Source organism: Sceloporus occidentalis, unplaced genomic scaffold (assembly GCF_023333645.1).
Source record: "Sceloporus occidentalis isolate IW3139 unplaced genomic scaffold, rSceOcc1.0.p SCAF_4, whole genome shotgun sequence".
NCBI lineage: Eukaryota > Metazoa > Chordata > Lepidosauria > Squamata > Phrynosomatidae > Sceloporus > Sceloporus occidentalis.
In genome coordinates, this window is record NW_028316984.1 from 175,457,841 (window position 1) to 175,478,798 (window position 20,958).

Here is a 20,958-nt window from a genome sequence, read left to right on the forward strand (position 1 = left end):
TTATACAGTTACAAATTCAAAAATATTCCTTAATCCTTCTACTTCTACCTGTCACATTCCTCCAACTGTCTCACTCCTATGTCTGGGAAAGAACCACCTTCCCAAAGACATCCCCTGGGTGTTCCTCAACCAGACAGTCTGTTGCATTCTGTCCAAAAATGCTCATGCTCCTTAATAGAATGGATAAATGGGCCTCAAGTCGCTGGAACTTATCTTCCAAAAGGGGAACCAACTTGCATTTGGTGCAGGTGAAGTAATCCACATCCTTTAGTAAAAACACAAACATATTACAGCTGTAACAAGGAGCCCTGGTGGCACAGAGGTTAAACGCCTGTACTGCAGCCACTCACTCAAAACCATAAGGTTGCAAGTTCAATACCAGCAAAGGGGCTCAAGCTTGATTCAGGTTTGCATCATTCTGAGGTCACTAAAATGAGTACCCAGATTGTTGGGGGCAATTAGCTTACAGTTCTAAACTGCTAGTTCAGTATGAAATGGTATATAAATGAAGCTGTTCGTTTGTTACAGGTGACTACAGCTCCCTCATGGTCCATATTCAGTGGTCTTAATAGGCACTGACACAGAACTCAGGGCCTCCTCCTCAAAATACACGTACCCTGTTGGTCTCACCTCGCCAAGCTCTGTAGCAGACATAGATGAAATTAAAAAAAAAAAAAAAGATTGAGAGTGGAGGAAAAGGAGAACGATCAGACTTAAGAAAGCATGATATAGAAGTAAAAAGGGGTGAAAAAGAAGGAGCTACTCAGAGAAAAGAGAACTGAACCATGTCAGTCTGCCAACAGCCAGGGAGAAAATGAGGGGACAGTAGCTTGGATGGCTGGAATATATGAAGTACACAGGAGTGGAAGTGCTTCCCACTAAAATACTGAACTCTTGAAATTTCCAAATGAAGTCTTTGCACAGGTGCAAACCCCATTTGTATGTGGCACAGAGGCCACAAAGAAGAAACATTTCAGAGAGACATCAGCCTTCTTCCACCATTCTTGCTTCTGCTCTGTTTCTTGTTCACACTAGTCTAGTATTGATTGGTCAACTAAAGTTGCAGGAGATGCATAGGGGTCAAACATCAGATGTCCCTACAGTATGAATAACTATCTCCATACAGAATCATAGAATTGGAAGAGACCCCAAGGGACATCCAGTCCAACCCCTGCCATGCAGGAATACAGTATCAAAGCACCCCTGACAGATGGCCATCCAGCCTGTTTTAAGAACTCTAAAGAAGGAGACTCCACCACACTCCGAGGGAGTGTGTTCCACTGTCGAACAGTTCTTACTATCAGGAAGTTCCTCCTAATGTTGAGGTGGAATCTCTTTTCCTGGAGCTTGCATCCATTGCTCCAGTGTCCTGTTTTGTTGAGCAGCAGAAAACAGGCTTGCTCCTTCCTCAATGACATCTTTTCAAATATTTAAACAGGGCTATCATATCACCTCTTAACCTTCTTTTCTCCAGGCTAAACATATCCAGCTCCCTAAGTCTCTCCTCATAAGGCATGGTTTCCAGACCCTTCACCATTTTGGTTTCCCTTCTCTGGATACAATCCGGCATGTCAACATCCTTTTTGAATTGTGGTGCCCAGAATTGGACACAGTATTCCAGGTGAGGCCTGGCCAAAGCAGAATAGAGTGGCAATTTTTAATTCCCCTGATCTAGACACATTTCTATTGATGCAGCCTAGAATTGCATTGGCCTCTTTAGCTGCCACATCACACTGTTGACTCATGTTCAACTTGTGGTCTACTAGAATAAAATAATCTGTGCAGTTACCTTGGGACTGCTTGTCTGCACCCACAGACATGCAGTCATTTCTTGTACTTTCTTCACCTGTTTCAACTTCTGTACCCAGGTATACAGATATGATTACCATGTGAATATAGCAGTTTCAATGAGAGTCTTGAGACCACAAAGACCTTATGTGTTTGTTGCTTTGTCATTAAAGTTTGTTGTTGTTAGCCTTTGAGTCATTTCCAGTGTCTGGCAAGTTTATGGACTCAGGGAGTTTTCTTGGCAAGATCTGTTCAGAAGGCGTTTGCCACTGCCCTCTTCTGAGTGTGACACCCTGGGTCACCAAACAGGTTTCCATCGCCAAGTAGGGATTTGAACCCTGGTCCTCCAGGGTCCTAGTCAAACTACTGGTCCTATGCTTGCTCCTGTCACGAAGGTACTAGAAGACTTTTTATTGTCTGAAAAGTTACAGTATGTAATTAGTGCAATGCTATTAAAGGTTTATATTAATGGTACAAATGTAATGGGGCAGAGCTCTTGTACAGTTAGGTTGACCAGATGCCCTTATGTACTAAAATTCAGCCTTCTGTCCAGGAAAAATTCCAAAATGTCCTCCCTTTTGAGCATGACTAAGAATCATGTATTTGTATTTATATGAGTTTTTTGCTTTTATTTTGTAATGTCCTACATTTTGCAGTGCCTTCTCCTCCTCCTTTGTGGTTATGACATCTGGTCAGCCTGTAAATAGCAGAACAGCTTTGCAGACAATGTATGGATGGTTGTGTTGGTTCTTTTCTTTCAAATGCACTAAAACATTTTGAAATAGTGAGTTGTTCTGGATTTTTAGAGAACCAGCCAAGCCTCCTGAAGCAAATTTTTAAAATAGTATTGTTTACCAGGACCAAAATAGTGGTGTGCATGTGTCAAATACCTTGTAATCAGTAAGTTCACTGGCTACTGCCACTGATACACAAAACCTTCAACAGTGGTGTCACAGTCCACTGCACTTTTTTCAGCGAAGAATGGATTTTAGCAGGCATCTCAAAACATTTGGCAGAGATGGATGTTGTACTCAGTACAGTGTACAAGATTGGATGTACAAGAACACTTTTTCATATAGCTGGTTTTAACATATGTAAAAATGTAGTTTGTACAAAGATGATGAAGGAACATGCAGGAAAAACCATCTCTAAGCCAATTCATGTACTTTCCAAACTGGCTATTCTCTACACATAGTGGAATAGTGGTTTCTCTCTCAAGTGATCCTAAGTAAGAATATGCATTTCTGCAAACATTTCTACAATCTTTTCCCTATTTTGTTTTATATCTTTGGTAAAAGTGGCATTATACATGCATGCAGTGAAGAGATGAACACGGTTACAAAACCATGCTCTGTGCAAAAAGGATCACCTTTGGTTTTAAGTTATCTTGTTTTAAGATATCTTACTGCATATTTATGGAATTAAATACAACTGATTATAAAAATAATTGCATCATAATTAGCTGTTGTATGACTGAACTGACTATCTTATTATTTGTTCAGTACAATAAACAAAACCATTGTTGCAAATACTTTCAGTTCTTTTCACAGAAGACATGCACTCTAAGACAACTGGCTGCTTTCCAAATTGGAACTACATATCCATCTGGGTACAAGTTCGGTTTCAAACAAAACAGACTTCAAATTGCAAATGGGAAATCAAATTTAAAATATCCTATAATTAAATCTTATAACTTTAAGTGATACATAATAAAATATGACACATTACATCTGCTCAAACAGCCCCACCGTACTCTATGCAGACATTATAAAAAGGAAGGAGTGGAGGAGACATGGAGATTATGGATCTGTGATGGCTTTCTAACATTTTTATCATGTGATAAGACAGTATTTGTAGTAACATGATAAAAAGAAGATTTATTTACTTAATTAGGTTAATTCTGTTTACAGAGTCTAAGCAGTGGACTCTGAGGACAGGTTAGTATAGCTGCTACTACATACCACATCGAAATTAAAAAAAAAAACCCCATGAAATGCAGTATAACCACAAAAATATAAGACATCACCAGCAGATAAAATAGTTATAGCAAAGTCATGCAACAGCTGAGTCCAAAAACTAATAGACTGCAGGTGATGTGAATCTCTCTAGAAAAAAGTTCCAAAACAATGAGGTACCACAGAAAATACAATGTCTCTGGTACTTACCAGGCAAACAGCTCTTGCTGAAGGATCAGAAAAAAACATCAGTTGCAAGACTCAAGCAGATGGACAGGAATGCAGGAAGTTTTTCAGATTGAAAAACAAACAAACCCATGGTTAGTCCCAAACATATTTGGGCTTTAAAGGCTCAGACTGGAAATTTAAACTAGTTTTGGGACCCAATAAGCAACCAATGTAACTGGTACAGAAAATGCCTAGCTCCTACAAGTGTTCTTGCTTCCATTTTCTGTGCCACTCTAAATTTTGACACTTCAGGGTAGCTCTCCCCAGAGTACATTACAGTAGAGGTAACTTTCACAAGTACTATATTACATAAATGGGTTTATGTTTGTGTTGAATTGTTGTTATTGCTCCACTTGTCATGTCAGATTTGGGGTTATTTTTTCACAGACCAACACAACTACAGTATATCTGCTTTTAAGACAATTACAAGATAATAGATAAATGGAGGACTGCTCCTCTTAAGCATGATCTATGTCATTTAAAAGTTTGTTTTCCTGATAATGTAGAAATAATTTACATTGAAATAAGTAAACTTATCAAACCAGTTGTTCCCTTTACAGAGTGTAAGGTCATCCCCCCCTTCCACAAACACACACACCAGCAGTTGCAGGGTAAGTTTCCCCAGCATGAGACTGACTTCTTTCTACATTGGGAATTTTGGTGGAGGATTTGTTGTTTCCAACTTATGGTGCTGTTTCCAACTTATGGTGACGTTAACTGAGGTTTTCCTGTGGATGTCTGGTTACATGCAAATTAACAAAATAATGTCGTGTTGAAATGCCTCTAAGCTTTGATTCGTCAGAATGAATTTCCTGGGAATAATATGCAGGGGGAAAGTATAATGGGGGAGGTAAAGGCCTCTTCCTACACCACACGTCAAGATAGCCATTCTACTTTGCAACCTTTAATGCCAAGACCCATTTTTTGTTGCTGTTGTTCATTCCAAGAGCAGAGTTCCTTCCCTCAGCACAGGGTGGGCAAAGTGTAGCCCTCCAGAGGTTTCTGAAATGCAATCCCATCAGCGTTAGCCAGCATATGCAATGACAAGAACTGCTGGGAGTTACAGTTCAATGCTATCTGGAAGGCTATATTGCCCAACCCTGCCTCAGAAACATAAAGAATGCTATTGTTTTGGTGAAGTGTGAATTGTTGTCAGCAATGAAATTAATGACACATGCAGCACTATGTACATATATAAGTTTATTTTCTGAAGATAGAACAAACATATTTGAACACATACACAGTGTAAGCCCTTGCTGCTTTTAAAATTTAAACCCACACACAAAACATTTCGGCAAACTCCAAGACTTAAGATAGCATACATTTCCAACAAATGCAAATTTTAACTTTGTTTCTTTCTGAAGTTGATACAACTTATTTAGGACTTGCTAAATAAACAACAAGCAAATCAAAAGACATGTAGTAAGCATGCATCTTTATTACTTTTACATAAATACCTGCCAACGTTGACAGTTATAAGTAAATAATATAAAACCCTTTCAGTATTTAGGAATGGGTGAGTGGCAGTGGACTGTAACAATAAAGCATCCATGAATGATTAATGCACCTACACAGGCACACACAGCAGCCACAAAAGGAGGGGACAAGGGAAATATACAGACTTTTCTCTTTCATCAAAGTAATTCTAAAGGAGCCTATGTTCCACATTACACAATAAGTTAACAATTAAGTTCTAGCCCAGCTAGAATGAAACAATTCTGCTATTTTTAATTATTATTGTTTGTCTATAAACAATATAAATATTACACTTTGGGGGAGAGCCTGTATTATATATATAGACAGATATTAGGTTTGCATTAAAAGAAAAACCTTTTCTATACCAAGTAAGAATCAGTAAACTAATATTTAAAATTGAAAATCTATCATGATATAAAGTTTGCATATTTTCAAAAAAATATTACATGGATACACTAGCTTTTACTGGATTTTTTTGAAATGTTGTATATCATTAAGAACTTCACCAATAGAAAGAGAGAATATACAAAGGAAATACACATTAAAAATATCAGTAGAGTGCTGAAACATACAAAACAAGTTCATTGTGAACATGACGAAGACTGTATTTATTTGATTTACAGTGAAAATTTCAAAAATACTTCTTTCCTTGCACAAAGCAAAATGATGTATCTCACAATGTGATTTCTGAATATTTTATAGTTTTATCAGTATTTAGATCAGTAGTGGAGAAAATGTGGCCCACTGCTCACTTGCAATGTCCCACTGATGTTTCTGGGGGACCTGAGGAGTCTAGCATCCCTTCAAAATTTGAGCATCATTTTTTGTTCAGCCCCTCAACACTCCAAAGTCTCAGTGGTTGCTACTAGTTATTCTGCGGCATTTTGGAGCCATTTACTGGGTTGCTGTTATTGTGTGTCTTTAAGTCGTTTCCAGCTTATAGAAACTCTAAGGTGACAGTATCATAGGGTTTGTTTGGGGGGGGGGGGGTCCATTGCTTTCCTCTAAGGCTGAAAGAGTGTGATTTGCCCAAGATTGCTCAGTGGGTTTCCGTGGCCAACTGGAGATTTGGATTCTGGTCTCCCAGAGTCCTCATCCAACATTCAAACCACTACATCACATCGGCTCTTGTTGTTGGTTGTTTTTTTTGGGGGGGGGGTCTCAAACAGTAAAAAGCATAGGGATGAATTTTGTGGTGAAACAAAAATAAGGCGAGCAGCCCTCTAGAATCCTATAGACAAGCTAGGGCAGCTGCCAACCCCTGGCAGTTGCCCAACTCATTTAGACTACTATTTTTTTCCCTTTGCTTTTCTACTATGTTTCAAAGATGCAGTCACATCAGTTATCCTGAAATAGCTTTGCCTATTATAAATCTAAAATTTAAAATGCAACTTCAAATTCACTTCTACCCTTGCAGAAGATGAGAAGAATGGACCTGATGAATTAACAGTTTTCCTATACGACCTTCTTTTCTGTTCTGACTATTTGGGAAACCAACTAGAAAGAAGGGAATTTAGTTTATGCCCTCACCTTAAACACAATCTAGTAGCAATGATCAAGTGGGTGAATCAACATAGAAAGAACCTACATTAGTTTCCTGTTTTTCAGGATTTGGAGCTCATGATGCTCATATTTTAGATCCAGTTCTAATACTCCATACGTTTAACAAGACATAAGATCATAATACATGTACAGAAGCATTGTTTCAGACGTTTAGCTGACTGTTGATATTACACTGCTTCATTATATTATCATAGTACCTACAGTATGTCTTGTGGGTTTCAACTATTTATAATAATTTAGATATACACTTATAAAATACACAGTCTCCCAGAAATTAGGAAAAACATAAATGAGCTATACAAGATATCTGGAGGGCCTCTAGCTAATGTTTTAACTAATGTTTAGGAATAAATCTAATACTGTGCTAATGTTGCCACCTTACAGGTCTCCACACCATAAAAAAGGAGTGGAGAGAGAGAAAAAACTGTGTTCACGTGTGTAAAGGATAAGTTCCATAGCTGGTTTTGGCTACAAACAAGAGGGAATGCAGGGGGGAGAGGCCCATTTCCAAAGGGTTCCTTTTCTTTCCTTCCAGTGGTGGACTTGACTTAAACTCAGTAATAAAGAACGAATGAAGTTAATGGAGGGGGCTACTGAAGGCTTCAAAGAAGAACTTCATTTTAAAATATATTTTTAAAATAGTTTCCATTTAAGAATACTCAACAAAATTGTGTCCAAGGTTATATGTACAAAAACAAAATACTAAAATGTGTCAAACCATTACTTCTTTGAGCTATTTTTAAAAACAAAAGATTTCCTAAAACACAAGGTCTCTGTCATTCAACATATATAATTTATATTCAATTCTTATTCTTGTAATTTACCAAATATATAATATTTTATGTAAAACTGAAGCATTCACATTACAAATCACTAATTAACCTGACCTGATATACTGTCCATGCAGATGGACTAACACATGGGCTCAGAGAAATTTAGCTGCACAAACATTTGGAGTTCCATTGCTTGAAAAGAAAGGCATGAAATGGCCTTGTTTCCCCATCCACATAAAAATAGGCACCCAGCCAGTTCAGGTACAGAGTAAGTAGCGCAGTTTACCTACTACTAGTGCCTACTCACACAGAAGACTCCTTTCAAATATATGGGACCTCCCTGTTGTATTGAGATAGTTAAGTACGCTCTATTCTAAGGTTTAGTCATTAATGAATTAAATGAATTTTATACATGTGAAGCAGAATCCCAACACTGAAAATCTGAATGCAATAGCAAAGGTTATCAATAAAGTTTATCTACAGAAAAAAAAAGATAATTAAAAGATAAAGCATTCCTTAATAAAGCACTTTCTTATTTGCTCTTACTTACTCCTTACCTAACAAAACATATTGAACAACAACAACAAAACACAAAAACATTGACTCCTTAAAGGTAATCACAGATGACTATCTAAAGTGAAATTCTGGGTTAAAGGATCTTTTTAAAAAAGAAATATTGTGTTGATTAGGAATAGTCGCCCCTTTGAACTCGCGGGGAATCTGTTCCGGACCCCCCCCCCTGAGAGTTCGAAATCTCACGCATATCCAAGCGCCATAGGCTTGAAAGAGAAGTGTGTATGCAGGGGTGCACTGTAGGCATGCACCACATTAAGGTTAATAGTGGCCGCCCCTCCACGGATTTCTAAGTCCACAGATTTCAAGTCTGCGGACATGGAGGGGCAACTATAGTTGTCTTCTCAAATGTGGCACTTTGGTTACAGGGATATTTTTTTCTCATGCAACATATATTTGTGAAAATGCAATTGTTCTTGTAAAATAGATAGCAATAGCATTAGCAAGTACACTGCTTATCACTGCACTTAAGCACTCCCAAATGTGTAAGCTATTTGTTCCCAACAAGCTGAGTACTCATTTTAGTGACCTCGGAAGGATTCCAGCCTGAGCCTCTGGCTGGTATTGAACTCACAACCTTGTGGTGTGAGTGAGTGGCTGCAGTAGAGGAATTTAGCCACTATGTCACCAGAGCTCCTGGGCAAAGTGCACCCCCAGGCTGTTTTGTAGACCCCAGAAATCAAAATGTTGCCCCCAAATGCTCACTAGGGGGTGAAAACATTTTTACCATGTTTTTGGGCAGATCTTGGCAATTTTAAGGAAAAGCCTTCTTTAAAAACAAAAATAAACCATAAATCTAGTAAAAAATGGCTTCCCCTCAGCATAAAGTGGTGGGCAGGAGGTATGGTGAAAATGCCCTGTACTGCCTAGAGGGAATCGTTGCTGTTCAATAACAGAACAATACACAGATTAACATGTAAATCACTCCTCCCAACATAGTCACATAGTGTGTGTGTGTGCGTGCACACACACACACACCACTCTCTTCCATGCCAGCATTCTCTGAAGATGTCAGCCACAGATGCCGGCGAAATATCAGGAATAAATTCTTCTACAACATGGCCACACAGCCTGAAAAACCCACAAAAAACTATGGATTACACATGCTCTGGTCACTTCAATAATGCCTAAGTCTAGCCTGCTGCAAAATCTCAAAATGTGACAGTGGTAACAGAAATACACACAAGAAACTGTTTAAAAGAAATGCACTCTATGGAAGGCAAGAATCTCAAGATCCCAAAGCCAATCACAGAGTCCCCTAAATATTTTTAGCTAATTTAACTACCACCTAATTTAAATCTAGCAATTTAGTATACAACTACAACTTCACAGATCCTTACACTAAACTGAGTAGATGAGCAGATACTTTCTAAATGGGTTTAGGAGCTACCAAACCCATGAGCTTGCTTCCATCAGGCCACATCCTGCTTCTCAATTCCCATGTCATTGTAATGACTAGGCCTCCAGTCATTGGAAGCCTCTGAGACCAGATGACAGTTGGAGTGTGACATTTGGAGAATGACAGTTGGAGAGTAGCAGTTGAGAGGAAGAGAGAGAGAGTCTTTGGCAGTTAGTGGATTCTGAAGTGAGAATGCGTCAGATTAGAACGTTTAGGCCTTATTTATTATTTTTCTGGTTGCTTGCATAAAATGAATACTTTTTAGAATTACATATATTGTACCTGCAAGGCCCTTATGATCTTGCATGATTTATATCTTTTTGTTCTATTTTGTTTAACTATAATAAATTCTTCCTTAAAAGTATCTGCTACTTCGACACTCCTTTACATGTGTCCTAACTCAGTTGATGCTTGAGACGATTTGTAAGAAGTAGAATTAGAAGTCCTTAACAAGTCCCAGTGTATGTTAAGGGAAATCCAATATGAATTCACTGGGTGGTGACAGCGTGATTCGAGGATCTCCAGAGGTCATCTTCAAGTCCACAAGGAGTAGGAACATAGACCAGGAGACTTGGGGATCTGCTGGGTCTAAGAGCCAAGGGGGATCATCACAGTCATGATGCTGGTCAGGCATGAGGAGTCATTCAAATAGGCAGGCAGGATACGGGACATGCTGTTGTCCCATTCTGATGATGAGTGGGAATTAGCAGAACAAATGTTAGAATAAAATGTGGGAAGACCAAATAAACTTATTTTAATTGGAAAAGAAAACTAATTAGGAAAAGTAAGATTTGTTTATTGCAGCAAAAACAAAAGAGCTCTTAAAGACCAGCAATTATAGGATTGGGTTTTCATGGGCTAAGTACGTCTATGGCGCTAGCAACAAAACTAAGTACTTATTAAGCCTGTAGTCTTTCTGCACTTATAAAAATCTACCTATGAATATCTAACAGGTCAGATACAGGTTATGCCTGTACAACTTATGCCACTCTCCAGCCTTCCCTGGCCCTCCATGTAGCATTTTCACAGGGCTGCTGTGAAAGAGCGGACAGGTTGCCTTCTACCAGCCCAGATGCAGTGATTAAATCTAGGCCCAGTGTATATTATGTATGTATACATATTTCATTTCATACCAATACAAACATTTCATTTTTTACTTTTGGTGCAAGGCTAATCACATATAGGATGTAGCCTTCAAATGTTTGAAAATATTATATTTGAGCTCTTCATGAACATTTAATTCTTGTGCATCAGATCTTTTAAATATGTATTATTATTAAAAGAATGCTTGACATAATCTGGTGACTTTCAGGTTCTGATTAATGTATGTATTTAACATGTACAGATGCCAGCCACAGATGCTGCCGAAACGTCAGGAATAAACTGTTATAGAACATGGCCACATAGCCCAAAAAACCCACAAAAAACTATACATATGGTAGGTTTATAATTACATTTAGACAAAAGAGCCAAATGTTAAAATAAAGAAACCTATAGTACTATCATATTATTGTAAAATATTACACATTAATGTCCCAGCTGACTAATCTCTTATCTAAAATCACACTTATTTAGAAAGGTGCATGTCTCAGCTCAGTTAAAAGCATCTCAGGTAACAGGACTAAAGAAAGCCCTTGCCTTGTAGCTCAGTAAGAAACTGCCAGTCGAGGTAAACACTGGACAGCATGGAAAATCTCATTATAAGGCAGCTTCATATGTAAAGAAATTCCATTAATTTAATTTCAATTGAAAATATTAAATTAACTGCATAGAATTGGGACACCATTTTATAAACCAAAGAGCATGAAAAGAGAACACATAAAATCAACTGAGAAGAATAGGTTCAGCACATACACACACACAAACACACACACGTACATGAAAAGAAAAAAACAATTCTGTTACATTCCACAACCCAACAACACTAGCACCTTTGTAAGATTTTTTTAAAAAAACTAAGTAAAAGATACATTTAGCTATGACATAGCTTTAATTTTGGAAGAAGAAATTGACTAATAATAGCAAATGTTTCATTTTGGGGTTTTCATTTTCATTTAGCTTATCTAAGCTTATCACCTGGTTTATATTAAGATGCCAAAGAGTGATTTTGGAAATGGAGCTTTTTCGAAGGGTAAAGAAGAAATTGTCTTGTTGCCAGAACCCAAATCAAGTCTTGCCATGGTCTCCAGGAGGATATCAGGGTTAGTACTGTGGAACCCCTCCCCCCTTTCTTCATTAGTACCATCCACTTAACACTTTTTATTCTTTATTTTGTGTTTTTGCCTTTTTGTATAATTAATTTATTGTTATTATGTTTGCTGTGATGTAAATGGTGTGTGTGGGGGGTGTAGTCTGTATTTTTGTATTTGTATTTTTTTTTCTTTGCCTCTGCTTTGTAATCCGCCTTGATTCCACAAGGTAAAGGTGGAATATAAATAAATCATATTATTATTATTATTATTATTATTATTGACGAAACAGACTGCTCCAAAGAGACAGTTTGAAGCCGCCCCGAGAGAGTTGGGTTGGGGGCCACAGCAACCACACACCACAGCCCCAATCCAGCTTTTTGCCAGTCCAAAAAGAAGTGGCAAATTGCCACTCCTTTTTGAGCTGGCAAAAAGCTGGCTTTTCCTTCTGTACCCCGACTTTATGGCGCTCCTGCGGCATATAAACGCCACGCCACTGGAGCGCTCTGAAGCTGGTCCACATGGGGGAAGGTGGAAGACATAACACCAGCTTCCGGGTGACTTCAGAGCATTGAGCATGAATACACTGCGCTCTGAAGCCGCCTGGAAGCTAATATCTGTTTTGCCCCTAAGAAGGAATAATTAAGGCAAAAATTTTCCCACCTAAATATATTAAAACATTTTTCTCCTGAAATTAAAACAATGCATGCCACGATTCAATAACTTCCTTTAAATATGCAATTAAATTTACCTTTTATTTTACAGATATACCAGTGATGATATACATCTTGGTCCATCTCCATCCACCTTAAGCATAATCTAATGAGCAATGAATAGAGATGGAAAGATCCCAGTTTAGAATGGAGAGTTACAGTGCAGTCATGTCTCTTCTGGCCCTAAAATTTTGTGAGATGAATGCAGACTGAATACTGGCTCCTCAGTATAAAGGTGTTTAAACTTAAACTTACAGCAGTTCAAGCAATTCCATTAACTCTTAGACTACCACAAAAGGCAACTGCCAATAGGCCTGTTCCCTGCAGTTCTGCACTGTGGGCAAAACGTAATGTCCTGGTACACAAACAAGACAAAGCACTAAACAAAGAATTAGGAAACAAGAAACTTGTCTCTCTTACTCTTCTACTGTTTAGTCCAGGGGTAGGCAACCTTTTTGAGCCAGGGGGCGGGTTGCTGTCCCTCAGACAACTGGGGGGGACGAACTCAAAATGGTGCCCGGAGCGGCGCGGAAGCTGTGGCAGGGGCGACAATCGGCAGAAGGACCAGGCTGGGGCCGGTCCCAAGGCCTCGCCAGGCCGGATCCGGCCCGTGGGCCGTAGGTTGCCGACCCCTGGTTTAGTCTATTAAAAGCAAGAAACCACTTGTTCTAATAAATGAAGCTAATTAGAAGTTACACAGACCTCAAAACAGACCTTTTCTGGAGTACAGTTCCCAAATGGAGTACACCCTTCGAAAGCCTACTGTAACTTTTTCAACTGCAACTCACTATAACTTTCCTTAGCTAACATATTATACTTATATAAAATGCAACAGGCAAATTTATATGCTGTCCACATTCAAAATGTTAAAGTCAACAGAAGTGTTTTTAAATATTCATACTTGTATCAAATAAAATTTGCTCCACAGTGGTATAAAAGAAGAAAAAGTGGAAGTAACTCACTGAGCTATAATGATAGCTGCCTATGGTGAGAACTAGGAAATAAAATTGAAAATTCCCTTTTCCTGAGAAACAGCAAATTGTTACATTACTGTATGCATTAAAATATTAATGAAGCTCTTCAAATATAAAACACTGGTCATTACAATTTCCCAAACTGGACTTGATATTTAAATGAATTAAACTACATATAAATTTAAAGCAGGGCTCATTTCTTTTAATGTAATTTAGTGAACCACTGCAATCTTTATTTTGAAAAATACTTTATGCAATCTTCACAGTGAAATAGAAAATGGAGAAAGAATAGCATCTGTGTGTAATTTACTGAACATTTACTTGCATATGTTCATTGATGCTATCTGCATAATCACGGCATAGAAGGAAAATATTTCATTACGTAAGTCATATTCTCTAAAAGTGATTCAACAAGTAAAACTAAATTAAATACTAGCACAGTATTGTATGTTTAAAATCAGCTGTCTTGAGTTGCTTGTGCTATCATTATATAAAATATAAGGATAAGGATAATGTAAACAGTACAATTCTCAATACAATTTCCATCTGCCTAGAAGTTGTAATGAAGCTCATATAGAAGTATCTGATTAGAAGCTTAATCCTATGCTTCACTCAGAAGTAAATCCCATAGTTAAATGGGAGACTACCCTTAAATAAGCATTCACAAAGTCACAGCCCAAGTAATTCATTTTACAAAATTGGAAACCTTCAAACTCAAAAGTGAGCAATTTTTTTCAACAATAGGATCACAATGGAAATGCTATATGAGTTTCCATATGATCTGCCAAATTAAGAAATAAATGCAAGCTCTTGTCTTGTCTATACTTACACATTGCATGAATAAGCTGGTTTTCTAAACACAGTGTGGAAGCCAAGGCACATCTGGTGGACAAGCAGTGTTAATTCTATGCTTTATGTATCTTGGATTAATCATCCTAAATGTGAAAAAGCTCAAGTCAGGATGACAAATTATTACATCACTCCACCTCAGGGTGAAAACAACTCAGATGGAGATCTTATATACTCTTGCAAAGTAGTAAGCTTCACTGAAATCAGTACAGTGGTACCCCGGGATACGAATTGACCGTGTTACGAAATTTCCGGGGTACGAAAAAGTTAGATTTAAAAAAACTGTTCCGGGTAATGAAAGATTTTTCGGTTACGAAATTAATTTCGGTGCGAAATTCAAATTGGAAGCGCGGCTAGCGGCTTTCCAGCGCCTTTTCGGGTTGCGAAATGTATCGGGTTACGAACGGCGCCGAGGAACGAATTAATTTCGTAACCCGAGGTAGCACTGTATATCTTACATCTGAGTAAACATGAACAGGATCACATTTGATGTCTGATTACAAGCCATATATAATAGAACCATCTTCTCCTAAATTAAAACTAAACAACAAGAATGCTAATAACCTGGTAAACAACACAGAAAATATTTCTTGGACTATGTGTTATCTTATTCCTGATGAAAATGTTCTCTATTATATCCAGCAACATAGAAAAATATGGTCTTTCCAGGATCTTGTTCAATCAGTTTCCATAGACAAGCTTGCACTAGATTTCTCAAAAAATAGTTAAGAGGCAGCTATGTTAAACAACTCATTTATATAAATACAGTTTCTATACATATGTATGTATGTAGGTATATGTTTTGCATAGGATTTGATTGTTTATTGTACAATGCAGCAAGTTGTTTTTAAAATCTGCAGGGTGAACTCTGAGCATGCAGACATCTATGTACAAGCTTAACTTTAGGCTAATTGTCCCAATGAATGCACCACAGGACTACTCAAGAACTTTTTGCAAAGTTGTAGCACAGAAGCTGCAGAAATGCTTTGCACATGTTGGCAATTATGCCTCACAATTCACCATTTAAAATGCATCATATAACACAACTACAACAATATCTTGCTGTAGTAAAACACAGTGTATAGTTGTGAAGCACAGTGTTTGATAACAAATCCCATTAGTTTTCCCAGTGCATAAATTGTTTAAAGTTAGAAGGTACCCCAACTTGAAAAGGGGCAAAATTTGAAAAGTATTGCATATAGGTATGGAAATCATGTCAAGAAAGCAAAACCTTAATATTTCACAGCTAAATGGTGCAACAAACTAATAATTCTTACTAAAAACTTCTGGAGCAAGTTATACAGCCTCTCCAACACACTCTTATCACATTATTCTGTTACCCATCAAATGAAATTACAGGTTACCAAACCATGCAGATGTTTTATACAGAATAAAAATCTCTGAATTTTATGCTACAGTCAGGGATTAAACTGTCACATGTATCACAGCATGCCTAATTTTGGACCCACATGATAACAGGAATACAGAATTCTTATATAAAAAAACCTTCACTGATTATATTTAAAAACTAGGCATAAATGTGTAAGTTAAATATAAATATTTGTTCAAAAAACCTCAGCACATGGTTTTAGTACTGAATGCTCACAAAGCAAATCAAGCAAACACATCAATTCTAAGATAGTACTAAAAACCTCTGAACAGTCTTTGAAACTAGAAAAAGGACGCTAGCCAAAATGTAGACTAAAAGAAATTACACAGTTCTGCATACTTGTAACCAAGACCAAGCACTAGCTGAACTGTTGCATATGTCTTTTGTGAGAACTTGTGTATCCATCCCACATGTTGAAGATCTTTGGATGTGGCTTGATTTTTCTTATGTAAGCTTCCTGCACAAGGAAAATCATTGCTGCATACATGGAAGCATAGATTTTTCACTTTAGCCAATATGTTTCACCTCTGGTAATCTTTCTAAAGAACAGGAATTAAAATGCACAAACACACAAACCCAGCCATAATGTAGAGGTTTCTAAGCTCTCAAAACGGTCATTCCCGCTTAATGGATTTCTGTAACTGTGGTTCACTGAGTGGTCATCTGTGCCTTAACATAAATGGGACTTGTGCCACCACAGAGACACACATGGAAGGTTCCAGTAACTCTGTCTCTGCCCCACTCCCGCCCTGGTGTGCCTCTACTTGGTGCCCAAAGCCACTCCCTCTTCTGTCATACACTTTCCTCTTCTCCCCGTTAAGAGTTTTCTCCCTATCTATAAAAAAAAATCCATTTGTGTGAAGCACAGAGACCATGAAGAAACTCTGCTTCCATGTGCAGAGTTACATCACTAGATTACAACTTTTATTAATAGTTTAAAATAAATGTTTGGAGTGGCTCACAAACAATTTACAGGAACATTTTCACATACACTTTTTAAAACTTTGATTCCAGCCATAGACATAGCAGGATTTTAACATGCCTTATTGTAAGACACAATTGAAACAGGAGTTATTAGATGCAATAAACATTACTATGTTCAAGGGTGCTCATATTTCGGTAAATTTATAACCATTTAAATATACCTCATCAGAGCAATTCTTTTTCATTTATCAGTCAGAGAACTGGAAGATTCCCTCTGGATTATTGCTGTCTGTGGCATTTGCTGGCTGCAGTGTCTTTGTAGGGGTAGTTTTCCCATGTGAATGAGAGGAGGAAGAATGAGAACTTTCACTAGAACTGCTGCGAGTCTCTGTACTTGTGCTTGTCTTTTTCATTTTTCTTCTTTTTGCAAGAGGTGCCTTGTCCACATTCTGGAGACAAAAACCTTCCCTTTTGTACTTGTTAAAAGCCTATTTAAAATGCAAATAAATTTATGTGAAAACAAACTAGATTCAGTTCTTGTAGATGATTAAAAAATAAAAATATTGAAAAACATTAGCTAAAGAATTGCATTACAACCAATGTAAATGAATATGAAACAGTAAACATGACTGTATTCCCAATGAAAGTATGTCCTCCTACATTCCTGAATACTCCAATGGCGGATAATTGGTGGATATGTTTAATTAGGACAAATTTCTTTAGATATTGTGGGTGGAGGGAATGGTGCATTTAACACTGGCTGTTTCAGAAATGGTAGTTAACTTAACAACAGAATGGAGAACAGGGGCTCCATCATGTATCTAGCAAGCCTAGGCCAACATCTGCTTCCTTCTCCAGAAAGCTTCAATAGTGTGGTTCCAAATTTAACAAGGCCACTGGCAAATTGGGTTGATATACTGGTCTTCCTGTCTACCAACAGCATGCCCATGGAATTACCATTTAAATTTTCCCAAATACTTTGAATGAATTTGGGCACTGAAAGCAATTACAATAATTTAATTCATAGAACAAGCAAAAAACCCCAAAACACCCTGGTTACAAGGGAAAAATAGCCCAGAGCAGCCTTTAGTGGTGGGCCTGCAAAGGTTCTATAACCCCTCAAGCAACCAAAGGATCTGCATCTCACAGCATCTCATCTCATAGCTCCATCAGGGCTAGCCTGGAAGAAGAGACTCCTCCCTCCATAACTGTCATCTTCCGGCCTATGAGAGAGTTGACCAGGCAGGCCCAGCTCCACCAGGGCTAGCCTGAAGAAGAAGAGCCCTCCCTCCAGATAATAAATCTTCTCTTTTTGTAGGGTCAGAGGTGCTAGTAGGATCCAGTTCAATAGGAACTGAGTTAACAGCCTCCCTGGCACAAGCCTCTTAGGAGGAGGCAGCTGCTGCTCTGAGTGGAGCTGTCGTGTGCAGATCTTTGCAGCTCCCAGAGGAGGCAGCTAGAGTCCACACACATCAGGAGAATTCCAAGTAGTGGAGCCTGGTTTAGAGGCTTTAGCTTTCATTCTCCTCACCCCAAGACTTTAGGGAAGCGGGGGCATATGGGAGAATGCTAAACTGGTAAGTGGATACAAAAAGCTAATGACTTTTTTCATATAGGAAAAGGAATAGAAATAGAAATGGAATGGAGAATTGCAGCTAGATAATGTGGAGATATGACCTTTCCTGGTTGAGGCATGAAGAACTAGAAGGGGAGGAGGACACAAGGACTAATAAGGTTATTTAAAATCCGGGGATATTTTGCCTAGCCTGGTGGCAATAGGAATTAATCCCTCTTAATGGATGGCACCTTCTGCATCAGGAGAGAATGTTTAATAAATTCAATCTACTGGGACTGAGACAGAAAACAAAGAGGTTTCACAAAGAGGATGAAGAACTCTCAGTTCAAGGTAGATCACTAAATAATTTAAATGTATATGTGCCTAAAGTGCCTCTTACTTTAAAAGTAAATGATAGATTAAGAAAAGAAGCACACAGTTAATGTTGAGCTTACATTAAAGGTTGCTTTGACATAGGTATGGACAGCAGTTCCTGAGGATCCTAAATTATCTGGAGTCATTAATGGGTTGGATGACAGCTGGCTACCATCTTGAAGCCATTCATTGTATCTCAAACTGGTCATTTTAATTCTCTTATTTGGATCCACTGTAAGAAGTCCTAATAGGAATTCATCAAACATACTGAAATCAGTGAACCATTACTTAAATTTTTAAAATCCTCATTGATAAACAAAAATGAAATGTTCTAATAATCTGATTTATAGCTACACAGGCATATCTCAGTTAATAAAGCCTTTGACAAACAAGCTCCTTTCTACAAAGTCTTTTTATATCCAACCAGCCCACACTTCCGTCCTTGTCCTCTCTCTCGCTGGACATTTTTAGTGGCAATTTTACTAAAGAAAGATTGGGATTGGGAAGATGCCAAAAGAGTGCCAGAGAAACAAACTTTCAGTGTCTAGTTGCAGCAGCGTGTCTGAAATAAGCAATGCAATAAACAAAATTTGAGTGGGTTTTAGTCTAGTTGATCCTGCTGTAGCTGTATGTGCCTACAACAGGCAAGGTATACAACAGCTACTTCCACAAATAACAACAACAACAACAACAACAACAACAACAACAACAAAGAAAGGGGTAAAAAAAAAGCCTGCCTCACCAACTACTCCCAACATATTACAAAAGAATAGATCTATAAATTTGGCCACCAAAATGGATATCACATGAAAAGGGGAGGCTGGGAAAAAGAAGAAAAAATATCCCTGGATGCTTTATGAATTAAGCTTCAAAGAGGTCTGTAGAGAGTTAAACATTTTTTTTACTTATATAAGGCCTTCCTGACCCCCCCCCCCCAAATTTCATAAATGCTTATAATTGGTTTTCAATAAAAAAAAAGTTTGGTGAGACATGTTAAACTGCTCATCTTTTTGTGGTGCAGGATCCTATAACTGCTTTTTCGATGTTCTTTCTGCCTCTAGTACATATGTGATGCTCAAGAACATGTCTACTTAATTAACTGAGGTATACCTGTATAGTAACAAATATTGGGAAACTATAGCATTACAGAAGTTAATCTCAACTGAATCCTGTAATTGAACTACCGACATTTTTACAGCCAAAGAATCCACATTAATTGAATTATTGGTATTTATTGTGAGAAGTCAATCCACAAAAAAATAAAATAATAAAAAAACTTTAATTTATATCCCGCTTTTTGTTACCACAATCAAAGTGGCGTACAACCTTTAAAAAAAATACAATATATACAATCCCCCCCAAAAAGGATTAAACAATTCTATGCATTAAAATTACAAATGATAAAATCTAAAAACAGTACGATAATAAAATAAAACAAAGCAAAAGGTTATTCCCAACATGCCAGCTGGATAAGCAGTAGTCTAAATTCTTTCCCAGTTGTATCTGTTTGCTCCTTTCCTTTGCCCATCAGTTTCCTTCTAGAGCCTTGCTTCAATGACCTAACCTAACAACCTAAGGCGGGATACAGACGGGCAAAAAGGGGTGTATTCATGACGTCATGAAGGTAGAGCCTTCAGACGGGCCTTACCTGAATGCCGCCATGAACACGCCCCCCGCACGCCCCAAGTGGGAAGAAGCAGCATTAAAAAGGTGCTGCTTTTCTCCGCTTCTTTTCCGTTTGATGCGCAGCTGCGCAGCTCCGTCTGTAAGCTGCTGCACCGGTACGCCAGAATTGCTACGCCGCTAATTTAAGTTGCCCATTTAAAAGCTCCGTGTCTGCTGCATCGCATAATGAGTCGGGGTCCTGGAACATGCGCAGTTTGCAGTCAGGCTTTAATTGCAGCGTCAGCTGCCATGCAGGTGTGGAAGCTGCAGCACAGCTGCAGCGCATTTTAAGACTCGTAACCCTAACCCTAACCCTAACCCTAACCCTAACCCTAGAGCAACATGTACGCATGTGCTGCTTGGAAAGTTTGGACTTTAAAGTGAGCCCCTACACACATTCCTGTGCCATTTTCACCTAACAATAAAAACCCCTAAAACTGTAAATATTTACATATATACAAGGGAGGTGATGGGGGATGGCAGGGGGACAGCGGTGGCAGCGGAGACAGCTGTGGCTGTGCATTGCAGATTCAGCAAGAGCGCGGGGACCAAAGGAGAGGAGGCATCCA

General features: G+C 38.2%; 1 protein-coding gene across 5 annotated transcripts in view; it reads right to left on the reverse strand.

Annotated features, from left to right (window-relative positions):
* Positions 1–7,307: 7,307 nt before the first annotated feature.
* Positions 7,308–20,958, reverse strand: part of RPS6KA5 (ribosomal protein S6 kinase A5) — a 70,621-nt gene continuing 56,970 nt past the window's right edge. For 2 of the 5 annotated variants that reach the window (XR_016281022.1, XR_016281020.1), the window contains 4 exons: positions 18,805–18,968; positions 17,016–17,282; positions 14,461–14,566; positions 7,308–12,763 (listed from right to left, as the gene is read on the reverse strand). Coding sequence is in view for 2 of the 5 variants with exons in the window: in XM_089522389.1 (XP_089378515.1) it covers positions 17,043–17,282; positions 18,805–18,968 (404 nt within the window). In the remaining 3 variants the exon portion in view is untranslated. Of the gene's footprint in view, positions 12,764–13,967; positions 14,567–17,015; positions 17,283–18,804; positions 18,969–20,958 lie in introns of those variants that run through there. The other 3 variants (XR_016281021.1, XM_089522389.1, XM_089522390.1) reach the window with 3 other exon arrangements.